The following is a 15,654-nucleotide window of genomic DNA, read 5'->3' on the forward strand; positions in this document are numbered from 1 at the left end:
CCATCTTCAACTTCCCATTGTTTGCATCAGATTGAGGCTGTCTGCTGGTGTGTGTGTGTGTGTGAGTGTGAGTGAGGATATATTTTGGGCCGACGTTTGATGTTAAATTGAAGCGACCCCCGTAACGCCTGTGGCCAGTTTTCGTTTAAAACGGGAACGTATATTTGTATGTTCACGGATTAAAACATTCGCAGGACGCGACCACTGGAAGCATGATGATGGACGACGATCAACCCAAAACCTTGTAAGTAAACGGCGGGCTCCGTCTACCACCTGGCATGGAAATGTTCCTTGTTATGTGCGGTACATTCCGAAAAAACGTTGGCAACGTTTCCAAATTCCATCAATAAATACTATATGCGCTGTTGTTTTAACACACCGCCGCTCTAAACATGTTACCAGTTCAGTTCGACGTGTTCTTCATGTTCTAATGACAAGTTGCTTTATGAAACGAGCGTGTTCCTTGCGGTGTGTGTGTGTGTTCATGTAAATAGACCGGGCCCTAGCTAGCTAATAGCTGAATTTATGTTGAATTTGCTCGACAAAAACGACTCGTTTTGAATTGAGAAACTGTATTCGGTCGGAATCGCGTCCATTTTGTCGACGGAAAGGGTTATCGCGACGAAGTGTGAACGAGTCAACATTGCAGTTGGTTCTGAAATGAAAGTGAAGCGCTGCTAACATGGCTAGCGTCAATAACGTGAATGCAAACGCTGCTAACTTCAATAACCGGGGCCTCCAAATGCTATTTTTTTTTATTATTAAAGGTCGATGTGTATACGCTGTTTTCTTTTACCTCCCACACTAAAAGGAGTTATTTTAAACTTGTGTTGTATGTGTTACACGTTGATGGACAGTAGTAATTTTTGGAGCTAGCTTATTAGCACCGGGGGAGGCCCATGTGAATGCAATTTTTCCACCGGCGGGTTACAGTCAGACTGGATGACAGACCGGCCACGTCAACGCACGAACAGACACACAAGACTTTGCTTTTCAAGGGGCTCATCATCACCCTTCAATTGTGTAGCCCGGGTGTTTTTTGAGTGATTTTTATTTAGGTGTCGGCCGTTATGGAGGATGTGGTTTAATTCTCGTCAAAGTCCGACGTTGTAGCTACTAGCTTGGTTAACTAGCCTTTGTTTGCATGCTACTTCCTGTTTGACCTCGTTGCAGGTATGTGGGGAACCTTTCCAGGGATGTCACTGAGCCCCTTATCCTGCAGGTCTTCACACAGATCGGGCCGTGCAAGAGCTGTAAAATGATAGTTGACGTGAGTATTGGCCTCTAGTTTTGGACTAATATCATTTTAAGGGCCTGACAGAAACCACAGTCAATAGGCCTAGGCACTGATGGTGTTTTTTTTAACATGTTTAGCGTTAACATTTTGTCAATTTGTATTCATTTACTCAATGCAGTCATTTACCAAATTGAACAACTCCACAAACATGGCAGTATAGAGTTGGAATGTCATTTTCGCTCTAATTGTATGCCAGTTTAATGTTCAGTCAACTGCCTTTTACTAAAATGATTATGATGATGATTTAAAATACATTTTACACCATACGTCATTATCATCACCATGACAGTGAGTCCAACCTGATATGTAGATTGGTAAAATACATATTGGTACATACATACTTGAGATCCTTAGGGTTGTTGTTTTCAGTTAACCATTGTTTCCTAATTATATTACAAATTGACTAATACGTTTTGTATTGTCTGTATAGTTATAAATGTAAAGATATCATGTATTGCAATTTTCAATATCATTTATTAACAGACTGCCGGCAATGATCCCTACTGCTTTGTCGAGTTCTATGAGCACAGGCATGCTGCTGCCTCCCTGGCAGCCATGAACGGACGTAAAATAATGGGTAAGGTAAGCTATCGTATCTACAGGGTGAGTGGGGATGGGTGGGCTTGGGATGGGGAAGTTTAATGACACACGTTTCTATAACAGTGGTTCTTAACTGGGACCCTAATTTGACCTTACTGAGGTCAAATTTAAGGCAAGGGTTAGACAACATCTCCTGGATTTTAAGTTGTTGGTCTGTGACATTGTCAAGATCTCTCACAAACCTGTTTTGGGCCTAGATCCACCTGCTGGGAAGTGGGAACCACTGCTCTAGGAAATTTGAACACTGTCAATTACTGAAGTTTAGATTATCACATGCACATTTTAGGCAATACTCTTAACAAGTGCATTACATTGAGTGCAGCAATGGAATAAGCTTATACTCCTAGACAAACATTACAAACAGACTTGGCAACAAGCATAAGGTTTCTTTTGTCGTTTCCTGCAGCCATATGCATGAACTACTGTAGAAAGCCATCCAAGCCATATCAAAGTTTCAGTTTTCCCAGTTGTGACCACCTTTAGACAATACCATTGTTGGAAATAAATTACCAGATGCCAACAGTTTTACTCATGTAAAACAGATGTATTTGAGATCACATCACATTATCAACTTGTATAGGCCTGGAGGCATTAGTGCAGGGTTATATTGACATTCACATTCGACAAAGACTGCACACTTCTTTTTTTCATTTTTTTTTTCTCCCATTTTCAATTTCTCTGTAGCCGTTTGTCAGGCACTCCTCTGTGTGTGTGTGTGTGTGTGTGTGTGTGTGTGTGTGTGTGTGTGTGACTGGCTGGCAGTTCATTACCCTGGCGTCACCCCAGCTGCAGGCAGTTGTGTTATGCTGTGAATAATGTAAACATACCCCACCTGGCTTGTCCTCTCTCTCTCCCTCTCCCCAGGAAGTCAAAGTCAACTGGGCCACGACGCCAACCAGTCAGAAAAAAGACACAAGCAGTAAGTCAAAGAACTCCGCTGTCATGTGTCATTTGTAACACCGAGTTTGTTACACAGGTCACTCAGTCTGGAAAATGTGGGGCTCATTTCCACAACTTGATAAAGCAAAAAGTATGGGGAAAGTAGGAGAGCATACCGTATGCATCCACCCTGTGGATGCGTACAGGATTAGATGTTATCCTATAATTGTAGCTACCAGTCTTTTAATGGCAGCTGTGGCAGAGTTTGGGAATCTGAAGGTTCCTGGGCTGATCCCAGCTGTACTGCTTAGCGTTGAGGTGTCCTTGAGCAAGATACTTAACCTCAACTACCCACTGCTCCTAATAGTTGGGATGGGTAAATGTAGAGAATTAATTTCAGGTTTGTTCAAATGTACTTCTACTAAAGGAGTCGTAGACGCAATTGTTGTTCTTATATTAATGAAATGATCTTCAGCCATATGGCTTGATTTGGTAAGTCACAACTCCAGTCCTGGGAACCATATTAATGCTAGTTGTTGAGTGTGAACTGTGAAGTCTATCAGATGAGCGGTTCTCGAACACCGCAAAGCACCCATTTTGCGGTTCATAACACAGCATGTAGCGCTTTTCAATAATCTGCCCACTCCGAACGGGCACTGCACTATTACTGATTAATACGGTATACCACATTTCTTTTAGAAGAAAAATATTCCATCCCTATTCAAAGTACATATTGCACTCAAGTACGTATTTAGCAGAAATTTTGCAACTTAGTTTATTGTTTGTCTTCTGCAATATTGTGACAGCCTGTGTAATAACATATCATGTTATTTCTAAACGGTGCATGTTCTACAGATCACTTCCATGTCTTTGTCGGAGATCTGAGCCCTGAAATCACCACAGAAGACGTCAAAGCTGCTTTCGGCCCGTTTGGGAGGATATCGTAAGTGCAGCACTAGTTTTACCCTCGCACTTTATTGGTTAAACAAAGTGCACACTCTTTTCGATACATAATTTAAAAATCATTATTAACCGGTTTGATATAATTTCTGAATGATATTGTGTGTGTGTGTGTGTGTCTGCAGGGATGCACGTGTTGTAAAAGATATGGCTACAGGAAAATCCAAAGGATATGGCTTTGTGTCTTTCTTCAACAAGTGGGTAAGTGTGGGGTCATGGATTTGTATAAAACGTATTTGTGTAAAATGAGTCGATTCTTTTTTTTCCAATATATATTTTTTTTCATTGGAAGGTTTTACAATTGTCTGCTTATGATATTTTAACTGCATATTACATGGTAAATACAGCCTGAGCAAGTATCTGTAAATTTCCATTATATTCATTTTACTTCCCCTTAATTCTCATTAAATTCCAGATAATTCCCAATGGGAAATTTACACCTTGAATGTTCTGGAATTTTGCAACCCAAGGCACTACCATTGCCACTGTTTCTAACAGGTTCAGTACCGTATTTACTTGTGGTCTACCTGTTATCAACTAGTATCACTAGATCACTCTGGCCCGTCTACAGCAGTGCTGGGGGTAACGCGTTACAAGCAACACCCGCAACTGCCCTCTGCCCTGCTCCATGCAGTTACTCAACATTACAAACATTTGTTAATAGTTGAAGAGTGCAAGACAACTTGCGACTTGCAAACCTCTATGGATGGAATTGTCCGAATAGGTCTTGTCTGTTGCTAGTGAGAATTATCTGACCAGTAGTCGATAGCATTACACTTCAGCATTTGGTATTGCCTCAACCCTGCTTAGCCCTGCTGGAACATTGAAAGAATGTGCACAATTTTGTTTTACCCCCCAAGTACCAGGAGTTAATTGGAAACGCAAAACATTGGATAGAGATGTGGAACAATTCAAGCCAAGTTATATAAAATAAAAATACTACATTTAATACTACATTTTGTACCTTTCACTTAATTAAATTAATGTATGTGTTAACGGTTTGTCATGGTTACGGTTTTTAAGCAACGAGAGAGAGAGTGAGAGACACACCAGGTCACCAATATAGTTGCTTTGCACACCAGGTCACCAATATAGTTGCTTTTCTTTCTCAATACAATTTGCCGGTGCATGAGGGTTAGAGTGAGAGGACATTTAGTTAGCTAGTCAATCGGGTGATTACGGTATTGCTTTTTGTCCGTACCTTATGACATAAGGCATAATGCACCGTACCAGATCCCGTTAAAGATGCAATAAGTGATATATTTTGTTAGTTAAAATAAGTGTTTCATAGCTCTATATTATGATAGCCAATAGATGGCCACTATGGAGTGTTTGTTCAGGAACACAGGGTCATCTCTTTAGTAAATACTAGTAAACTTAATTGCATTATTAGATCGGGATATCAGTTTTAATGTAAATGATAAACAATTGTAACGGGAAGTGATAAAACAAAGTGAGCAGACAAATTTGGAACTGGGCCACAAACCTTTAAGTTGATAAATGGGTACTCTCTCCTGATTATCTGAAACTGGCAAACCACCTGATTCTTTTTTCTTTTTTTTTTACCCATTCTGTACGGGAACCCCTTTTTTGTTATACTTTGGCTATTGAAAAATAGCAGATCTACAGAGTGCCGCGCTACGAGCTTGTCAGAATTTAGATGACATTTGTAGAATCGTTCTCAGGTCTAATTGGGTTATTAAAGAGACAGGGAGACCATTTTTACTAAACATTCTATAGCATTGGTTATCAAAATATAGAGCTTTAAACAAAAACATTTTAAACCAAAATGATGTTGCTCTACCTTTTAATATACGTGGCACAGCCTGACCAATAATGCCCGTGTGTGGGGAAACAGAAATTTATTTAATGTTTTATTTCCCTGCCCTATGTTCCAGGATGCAGAGAACGCTATTCAGCAGATGGGCGGGCAGTGGTTGGGAGGCAGACAGATCCGAACCAACTGGGCCACAAGAAAGCCCCCTGCTCCAAAAACCAACTATGAAAGTATGTCGTCATTGATTGACATTTCATTTTACATAAAGGTGTCTTTGTAATAACATGTTGTATCTGTGCCACTCCTACTTCCTACTTAAACCTGTGCCCAATGCCCATACAATGCTAAAATGCAATCTGTAATAGACTAATCCAAAGGATTAGAAAAATTCACACTCAAAGTTTTATTTTGTATCTGACATTACAGGTGCGTAGTTTAGAAAAAAATAAGAAAATGCAACTGAAATTACTGAACTGAAGCAGTCGTTCCAATACCAGATGACATGAATGCCTGTTAATTGAAAAAGGCTCAAATTAGCGAATGCAGTATGTTTAACAAGGTACTCTTGTCTTGAATGCTTCTGAGGGATAGAGTATACAGTATGTTTAACAAGGTACTCCATTTGGTTCCATTTGTACACTCTCTGATTTACAGACCCATAAGGTTCCATTTGGTTCCTTATATCTCTAATTGAGCTAGGTACCCCCTGGAACTCCCTCAAGTACCCCGGACCCCACTTTGGGAACCCATGCCCTAGGCAGCAGAGTAATGTGTCCATGTGTCCCCTAGACAGCAGAGTAATGTCCATGTGTTCCCTAGGCATAGAATAATGTGTCCATGTATTCCCTAGGCAGCAGAGTAATGCGTCTGTGTCCCCTAGGCAGCAGAGTCATGTGTACCCTAGGCAGAAGAGTAATTATTAAAAAAAATAGTTTGTTTTTTAAACTGAATGGCTAGAAAATTAACATTTAGAGTTTTCATAGTACACACAGTGCATGCATAAACTTTCCTTGATTATACCCGTTTTCAATATTTATTATGTATTTTCTCTATTATTAAGGTTATTGTAGCGGTCAATTTTGGTGGTTGGGAGGGGGGCATGGGTCACGAGACATGGCCAAAGCATTTTCGGGGTCCCCAGCCAAAGACGTTGAGAAGCCCTGCCCTAGGCAGAAGATAATGTGTTTAAAGGACCACTTTTCAACCTATTGTCATATAATTGGTCCTCACTAATGTTTATGAATGTTAATGCCACAATTATTTTCAACTCGGTCTGCGTCTCATGGGATGGCTGTGGCCAGTTCAGAAACCTGTCCACCAGTGACATCGATGGGGAATCCAAACTAATCGAAACGGCAGGCTTTCTATTCCTGAAAAGTTGCAATGCGATAATGGAAGCCATCATTCTGACGATAATACAAATCTAAATATTTAGCCCTTCCCTAAGTCCCTCCCCAACCCATCCATGTCCAATAGGCACGTTAGCAGCGAAAAAAGCTTGACCTGCATAGCAACCGTTGCTAAACTATTTGAATTGGCATTGGACAATCGCTTTTTGGGGTGGGATTTAGTGAAGGGCTAATTGTGCTATTTTATCATGAACATTAGTGAGGACCAATTATATGAACATAAGTTTAGAAGTGGTCCTTTAAGTAAGGTTGGGTTATTTTGAAAAATGAAATTACTTTTTGCACATTGACCCATTTGTTGTATTGGTTGGTAGATTTATGTGAACATGTCCCGTGTCCATGGTTTCCTACCAGGCAACTCAAAGCACCTGTCATTTGATGAGGTGGTGAACCAGTCCAGTCCCAGCAACTGCACTGTCTACTGTGGTGGAGTCAGCACAGGACTTACAGGTCAGTACAATAGCACAAAATTATGAACCTGAGAGTAACGCAGACGAGCAATATAGTAAACAAAAGAAATGTATACATTCAGTGACATTCATATCAGAATATTCATAATGAATGACTCTTCCTATTTTGCTTACACATGTCACGCATACATGTCTGTAGTTGGCATATCTCAGGAAGTGTCTGACTTAAAACAGCGAGTTCATACAGTCTTCTACATGGTTGGACTGTATAAGAAATAGGGATGGCCAACCGATAACCGTTAGCCGTTAGCCGTTAATTAATTGGTTACCGACAACACTAACGGCTAATGGTTTACCGATAAAAAAATATATATTTTATTTTGAAGCGCCGAGAGCAGGCACCGCGGCCAAAGCACCAAGCCCCTCTTTCCACCTTTACTGTCAGTGCAACCAGTGACCACGCATGTGCTGTGACTTACTTCCCCCAAAACAAAAACACAAAAACAACTGCATGTAGTGGACTGTGGAAGCAGGAGGGAAAAAGAAAAAAAGACGAACACACACACAGCATTGCGCCGCTGCGCGCCCGCAGATCTGCCCTTCATGCAACGAACGTTGGTTCCGATCTGCGTTGTGGATCTGTCGTTTTATGGATCATAGAACGAACGAACGTATGCTGTTAGCTTGTTGCTAACGGGACGGACGGACGGGACCCCCCCCCCCCTCTCTCCCTCCCTCTCTCTCTCAGACGTTCTCTCTCTCTCTCTCTCTCTCTCTCTCTCTCTCTCTCTCTCTCTCTCTCTCTCTCTCTCTCTCTCTCTCTCTCTCTCTCTCTCTCTCTCTCTCTCTCTCTCTCTCTCTCGCGCGCGCGCGCGTGCGTGTTAGAGAGACGCTCTCTCTAACACGCGCGCGCGCGCGCGCGCGTGCGTGTTAGAGAGACGCTCTCTCTAACACGCGCGCGCGCGCGCGTGCGTGTTAGAGAGACGCTCTCTCTAACACGCGCGCGCGCGCGCGTGCGTGTTAGAGAGACGCTCTCTCTAACACACGCGCGCGCGCGCGCGTGCGTGTTAGAGAGACGCTCTCTCTAACACGTCTTTCTTTCTCTCTCTCTCTTCCTAATCCTTCCCGACCGGTCCGCGATACATGTGTGCGTATAGAAGACTGTAGCCTACGCAGTGCGCACTAGTGCACTGATTGACAGCAGGCCACGTGTAAACGGTGTATTTGTCTATTTTTTATGCGCAAAATAGCGCTTTTCTTTTCTTAACGGATAACGGTTAATTAGCCGGCAAGTCCTGGCGGTAACCGGTTAAGACAATCTTTCCATTTGGCCATCCCTAATAAGAAAGTCTGATTTCTTGTGTTTGACGAGTGCGCAGCACACACACTATTAGGCCCCAGTGCTCGCCTTAACTATTTGGCTTTGTGAAAAGTCTGCTTTGCTCTTAGTTGAGATTTCAGTTCCGTTGCCTTAATTTCGCTCAGTTCATGTCTCCTGGTTTCTCAGAAAATGTCAATAAGTTGGCTTTCTATGCAACTTGACAAAATAAGCTGTGGTTTAAAAGTAGTTGTAGCTCTTATTAAACCATTGGTACTGTATGCAGACAGGGCCATTCTTGTGTTAATTTTAGCTGTGCACAACTCGCTGATATGATTTGTTCATTTTGTTGGGGTTCACATTTAAACCAGCAAACCTGAGAGTGATTAGACAATGGACAGTCCAGATGGTTTTTGTCTGGGTTTTCAAATGGAGTGCCAAAGTCCTGACGTCACATGCTCATCCCCTGGTTCATGGAAGTTTCTCTTATCTATGGAGAATAACATGGGGTCATTTTAAAATTGTCTCCTATAAGAATTGTGGTCCAAAAATAAACAGCCTCTGCGATAATGTCGGAGGTGTCTCTGTATCGTTTGACAGTCAATCCCTCTATTTCTAGCGAAAATGTAACTAATTCAGCAGCAGTAACATTAGCGTTTCTCTCAGTAGTTGAATCTTCATATCCATATGAGTGAAATGGCCGGGATGATTTACTTATATATTTTTTTAATCACAGTTCTTCTTATATGAGGCGATCTAAAATCCTCCTATGGGGATTACAATGCAAATAAAAAGTACATTAACCCGTGGACTTAGCGCCCTCTACTGATATTGACGTCAGACGTCGGTGCGCTATGGCTCCGTGGGCGACTTAAAAGCCAAATGGCCATCCGAGTTACCTGGGCGCTCAGATATCCTTCCACCTAGGCTGTATTCAGAATTGGAGGTGTTTAATGCCACGATTTTTTTAATCAATTAAAAAATTCGAAATCATTTTCTTTCTTTTTTCATGTCGTAAAAAAGAAACTTCAAGTTCATGTTTTATACTATTTATAATTTATTTTTAAATGTAGTACAAATTATAAAGTAACTTTGGGGCAAAACAGAGTTTTATTTCCGAATCGCTACAATCGCAGAATCTCAATATAAATCGAATCGACACCCTGGCTATCGAGATCTTATCCAATTGGGAGGTAAGCGCAAGATTTATTTTACCCTGGTTCCATCAGACGGCACAGTTCATAGTTTTGTCAAATGCGAACGAAAACAAAAGCCTGGGTACAGAGACTAATAGTTTAGTGACCAGTAATGGCAAAAATAAGACCCTGCTTTTGAATTTAACTTCACTTAATTTGGTTTTAAATAAGAATTTTCTGCAGATCTCAGGCTGCACACTGTCATTATAGCACATTTAACCTCTTGGAAAAATAGGTTTATCTGATGTTTTTCTGTCCTCTACATTTGTCCTCCAGAACAACTGATGAGACAGACATTCTCTCCGTTTGGACAAATCATGGAAATCCGTGTGTTCCCAGATAAAGGCTACTCCTTCGTGAGGTGAGAGAGAAGAGTCCTTGTACCTTTTTCAGTGCCTGTGGGGTAGTCATCCAGTCCAATTGTCCTATGATTAGTATAAACATACCATGTGATGTAGTATAGTCTGTCTAGTCTTTATTTTCTATAACTTTCCCTCAGCTGATAATTAATGTGACTTTTGGTCTTTTAATAAATGAGGGAAAAGATGCTTAGTATAGTGTTTTTCATTGTACATTTCCACATCCTATATTAACCCTTTCTAGCATCCATAGGCCTCTCATTGTAGAAACAGCCTACATGATAATCTGTGGTACATTAGTGGATTATTAGTGGTATTTATGCTCAGAATGGCATAAAATGCCATGTTTATAGCCTATTATTAAAACATTAATCCGAGCCGCGCTGATCATGTTGCTGCTCTGGGGGCGATGGTCCGTCCGTTCCATAAGCTTACACTACAGTACAGATCCTGACTAAATCACTTCCAGCTTGGGCGGAAGGGACCCTTCTCTGCTTATTTCGCAGATTTCTCTGGCACTAGTGCCAGGATCTCGCCTAGAGGGCTGGGCAATAATTGCGAACGCAGTGAGCCACTTACTATGACAGCAAGGGCTGAATGTCTGTGTCCCGCTGTTACACCACCCACCCGCCACCAGAGGGCGCAGCTGTAGCACACACACACACACAGGGCGCAGCTGTAGCACACACACACACACAACCACACACACACAAGCTGCGTTCGCTTCCCGCGTTTGCGCGTCTTACTTGTGTGTTAAAATTGCCTTGTGGGGGAGCCCGCTGGCCTTGTGGTCCAGTCGCATGCCACATATAGGCTCTGGCCTGACTGCGTTGCATGTTCGAGTCCCGTTCACGACGACCTTTGCTGCATGTCTCCCTCTTTTCTGTCAATCTTGCGCAGGGGCAGAGAGAAGGAAATAAGTTTGTAGTTTTCACATTCATGTTGGTAATTGGCAAATAAGTATAGCCAGTAACTGTATAATTGATATTCTGTTTAATGGCTAGAATTGGAGTCACAGAATGCATTTCCATGCTGACCTTTGTAGATGTTTGTTAGGTAACCATCAATTAGAGGGTAACAAATGATTGGAACTGTCCTCAATAATGAAAATCCTGGCATTGTCTCCTCTCCTTCATGCCAGTTTAAATATGCATTATGGTTGTCTAATCAAGACAAGCATTTTTGCCAGCAAAATGTAGCAGCTTTCTCCAAAACTAGCCATAGGGTTTAGTGTTCCAAAAGGGGTCAACAAATGAATTACCATAAAATTACAACTACTTGCAACATTATCCAAGACATTTGAAGCCAAAACTATTTGTGCACATGAAACATTAAAAAACATTGACACTTGTTTTAAATGTCACACTTAAACCAGGCATTGCAGAGCTCTTACTGTTTGTTTGATGTCGATTAGATTGTGAACTTTGATTATGCAGTATAAGCTGAGTAATTCTGTGTAATTCTTTTTGCGGGTAAACTCCTTTTGTATTGTGGACAAAGAAATATATCTTTTTTAATTGAGGGCTAAGAGATGACACAATTTGCATTTCTGGGCGAACTATTCCTTTTAATTGTTCCCTGTCTCCATCTAGGTTTAATTCCCACGAGTCAGCAGCCCATGCCATTGTGTCAGTCAATGGGACCTCGATAGAGGGCCATATAGTCAAGTGCTACTGGGGCAAGGAGACGCCAGATATGATGAACCCCATGCAGCAGATGCCCATACCCCAGGTAAGAATAAATAAGGGTGAATTACTTTGTGCGCATGGGGTAGTAGCCGATCTACAAGCTCAATGTAGATCGGCTAGTTTAACTATTTTAATATGTTTATCAAAATAGTAAAAATCACACCCGTTTGAACTGAGTGGTGCAACTTCCACCCCCACCCCACCTCTCTCTCTCTCTCTCTCTCTCTCTCTCTCTCTCTCATATTAGCAGGCAACACTGCAGCACTATCACTCTCTCTGTTTCTGGCGCCCCATACTGGTACTAATAGTCATATACTGGTGCTCATTAACGTCACATACATAGGTGAAAAACACATAGGTGTACACGGACATTGCTGGTTGTAGGAGTGGTTGCACCACTCAAAAAAGGCAAATGCGTTTAGGGATAAGGGTGGCGCAAGATGGAGCCCCATGTCTCTATACCATGTGACGTCTGTACTACCACAACGTTACTTTATCCAGCATGAGATTGCACAACCATAGCCTACTGAGGCGCTCCAACACAGATAAATGGAATTAAGGTCCCTGCACAAGGAGCGCGATTTTCAGATTTTTAGCTGCGTTTCTCCATGGGTTTCCCGGTGCAACCACCTTTACTCGCCTAATGCCGCGGAGGTTCAATATGTAACGTTACTCCAAAGTGTGTACATTGTTTAAGTGACAGTTGCATGGTTTTCATATCGTCAATATAGTCTCTAATGTGGGTTAGTGACTAGCGCTCTGAACGGCATCATAAAAACCTTCCATTTCAGTGTTTCAACAACTGTCATGACAGCTTGGTTACAACCGAAACAGACTTCCTCTGCAGTCTGCTCTGACTTCCTCTTCAAAATAAGAGCCACTTGTAATGATTACTCAACACTAGTTTTATTTCCAAGTCTACTTATAGGTCATAGATAGACATTTTGAGTGCCTGGCTGTATGCACAGGAATGTGTCGGGAGTCTCAAGAAGTAAATTCCTGTCTCAGCTCTCGGTACGCAAAAGTGCCTCGCATGCCATTGCCCTGCCGCGCGGCAAGCATTTTGACGACACCTGAGCACTGGCGCACCGGTTATGTGCACCCCTTTATACATGCTGTGTTAAACTTAGATATGTGTGAATTCATAGTCCCTTCATACCCTCTCCAGCAGAACAAGATGAGTTTCCCTGCAGCAGCTCAGCCATATGGTCAGTGGGGCCAGTGGTACGGCAACGGCCCTCAGATCGGCCAGTACGTCCCCAATGGCTGGCAGGTGCCCACCTACGGCGTGTATGGCCAAGCCTGGAACCAGCAAGGCTTCAAGTAAGTATCAACAACGGTGCGCACATGGCTTCCCACCCACCTCCACAACATCCTCATCCTCTCCAAGCATCAGTTGAGGTCTCATGTGTGGACTCTTCCAAGACCAAGGACAGGGGCATCAATTCTGGGCCACGTGAGGGAGACACGTAACCCTCCTCCTCTCCACAACTCCACCTTTACCGCCCTCACCATGTCCAGCTTTATGAAGATTGAGACTAAAGCACACCAACAATATGTAACATACACATTATCTTTTATTTTGTAATTGACTGTCGTTTAGGATGTTGTAGTAACCACCGCCAGCCACGCAATCAAACCCTTCTCTGGTAAAGCATGCTCCATCATGTGAAGGGATTTCAATCCAAAAAGCCGCTTACCGTTTTAAAATTTATTTTCTTCCTTTTTTTTCATTTTTTTTTTCAAAAAAAGTTAAACTGTTCATAAACAGATTTCCCCTCTTGAAAAATGCCAGTGATTGGCTGGCAAAACCCTTCAAATGGCAAATGTTTCTCTTAAATGAGTAACTCATTGAATAAAGTATTTTGTTTTAATTTGATATGTCATTGAGTAGCAAACCTTCATATATATGATTTATTGATTAACATTTGTGACCTTCTCTACCAAAATCACTTGGCTGAATTGTGAGCTTTGTATTTTTCTAGCTTACAAATGGCATTGCACATCCAAAGCGGGTCACAATGCTGTATTTCGTCCTTGTGGTAATTCGATGGTCTTGATACTCGAGTCTTGTAGACGAGTCATGTTGTCAAAGGTTGACTGAAGGACAAAAGACTGCGAGTTTGCATTTCACATCGCCCAACTTTGTATGAGTCCTGACCTATTTACTGAAAGCCAACACTTAGTTTTACTGCAGTGAAATCTTAACAGAGCCCAAAGTCAACAGTTTGTCGTAAACTCTCACTTTTCTCTAAATGAGTTTTTGCAACATCTGACAGATTTGTGCTAGTGCAGGTCACATTTGTTTGGATGGCTGACCCAGGCTACTGAAATGTATGGAAGGATTCACGCCCTTTGTTTTTTGTTTGTTCAACAACCATATCATCGCTTTGAGACTTTCTTTTCTTTAATTTTCATTGAATTGTTTTTACATCGATAACTGAATAAATTCTGTGTGAATATTTGCTTGTAGGCCATTTGATTTTTTTTCTTTAATTTTGTTAATGTTGGACAACATAATTATGTGCAATGACGTTTCGTGTCTCCAACAAACAAAATGCCATACCATGTCAACAACAATTCCTATTGAAATAGCTGCCGAAATGGATAAGCTAAATTACTGTTTATCTACCAGTAGTGTCCCGACATGTGCAACAGGGGACCAAATGTCTGCAGATCTTAATTTCCATCAAATGCCAATTGGTGTATTCCATTAATTTGTGAAATTGCCTGGTGTCGTGTCTGTTCAGAATTAAAATCTACCTAGTCTTTCTCTCCATAGTATATGACACCACAAGTCTAATGGAATTGCAAAATTCATGGCTTTAGTTTTGGACATATAATCGGTAGATAAACCTGTATAAATTGTCAATTTTCATTTCTTGTGAGTTTTATTTTGTTGCATAAAGATGGTAAGAGTCACATTATTTTGGTTATATTTTTAGTTTAAATTATGGCCAAATCTAAAACCGTTGCAATTAATATCCCCTTGGAGCTTGAATTTTGGCAATTTGTGTTCATTAGCGGTAAGGAGGGTGCTAGGGGTCCAAAGCTTGCTCTGCTTATTAGCCTTTATGCTCTTCGTCTGCTTGCTCTCTCACGCTCCCTGAAATTAAGCCCCTCCCTTGGACCTTCCAAAATGCCCCCACACTTTTTCTCAACTAGCCTGTTTCGCCAGCTTCATTTTTGCCCCAGCCTGCCTAAAAGTCCTCAAACTCCCATAACTGCATTTACCTTCTTGTTCTCATTCAAGTCTGTTGAGATTCTACTTGGCCCTTAATGTTTGCCCTATCAAACCTACCCCTCATCCCCACCCACCCTTCCCTCCCTCAGCTCCCTATCGCCTCCTCACTTTTAACCTCCTGGCGTTTTGTCTCTCTCTTTCTCCTCTCTGTCTCTCTCTTTCCCTCGTTTTTGCAGTCACTTACCGGCCAGTGCTGGGTGGACTGGCGTGAGTGCCATCAGTAACGGTGGGGTTATGGAGCCTACGCAGGGATTGAATGGGAGTATGCTAGCCAACCAGCCAGGGATGGGCGCCACCGGATACCCCACACACTGATAAGGGTTGGGCGGGCGGGTTATTTCCGGGGGTGGGAGAAGTTTTGTTGTCAACTCTGTGCCAGCCCTCTAATTGGCTGAGAGGTTCCCCCGCTGGGATGTGTAACACCGCCTCCCTTTTGCGGCAGGACCTTTTTTTTAAATGAAACAAAACAATGGGACACGGAGACCTGAACATCTTAAAAAAAGAAAAGAAAAAAAAG

At 42.0% G+C, this 15,654-nt stretch overlaps 1 protein-coding gene across 3 annotated transcripts in view; it reads left to right on the forward strand.

The window, feature by feature from the left end:
- The window catches only part of LOC310871654 (cytotoxic granule associated RNA binding protein TIA1), a 16,861-nt gene continuing 1,207 nt past the window's right edge, over positions 1-15,654 (forward strand). Inside the window, exons 1-11 of one of the 3 annotated variants that reach the window (XM_083783281.1) lie at positions 2-244; positions 1,174-1,270; positions 1,781-1,879; positions 2,762-2,816; positions 3,632-3,719; positions 3,862-3,937; positions 5,635-5,743; positions 7,277-7,372; positions 10,123-10,207; positions 11,798-11,936; positions 13,065-15,654. The exon at positions 13,065-15,654 is cut by the window's right edge and continues 1,207 nt beyond it. In XM_083783281.1, coding sequence (XP_083639407.1) covers positions 213-244; positions 1,174-1,270; positions 1,781-1,879; positions 2,762-2,816; positions 3,632-3,719; positions 3,862-3,937; positions 5,635-5,743; positions 7,277-7,372; positions 10,123-10,207; positions 11,798-11,936; positions 13,065-13,220 — 1,032 coding nt within the window. In that variant the 5' untranslated portion in view covers positions 2-212 and the 3' untranslated portion in view covers positions 13,221-15,654. Of the gene's footprint in view, positions 245-1,173; positions 1,271-1,780; positions 1,880-2,761; positions 2,817-3,631; positions 3,720-3,861; positions 3,938-4,151; positions 4,301-5,634; positions 5,744-7,276; positions 7,373-10,122; positions 10,208-11,797; positions 11,937-13,061 lie in introns of those variants that run through there. The other 2 variants (XM_083783280.1, XM_083783282.1) reach the window with 2 other exon arrangements.

Source organism: Protomyctophum parallelum, assembly GCF_964188405.1.
Source record: "Protomyctophum parallelum genome assembly, chromosome: 15".
Lineage (NCBI taxonomy): Eukaryota > Metazoa > Chordata > Actinopteri > Myctophiformes > Myctophidae > Protomyctophum > Protomyctophum parallelum.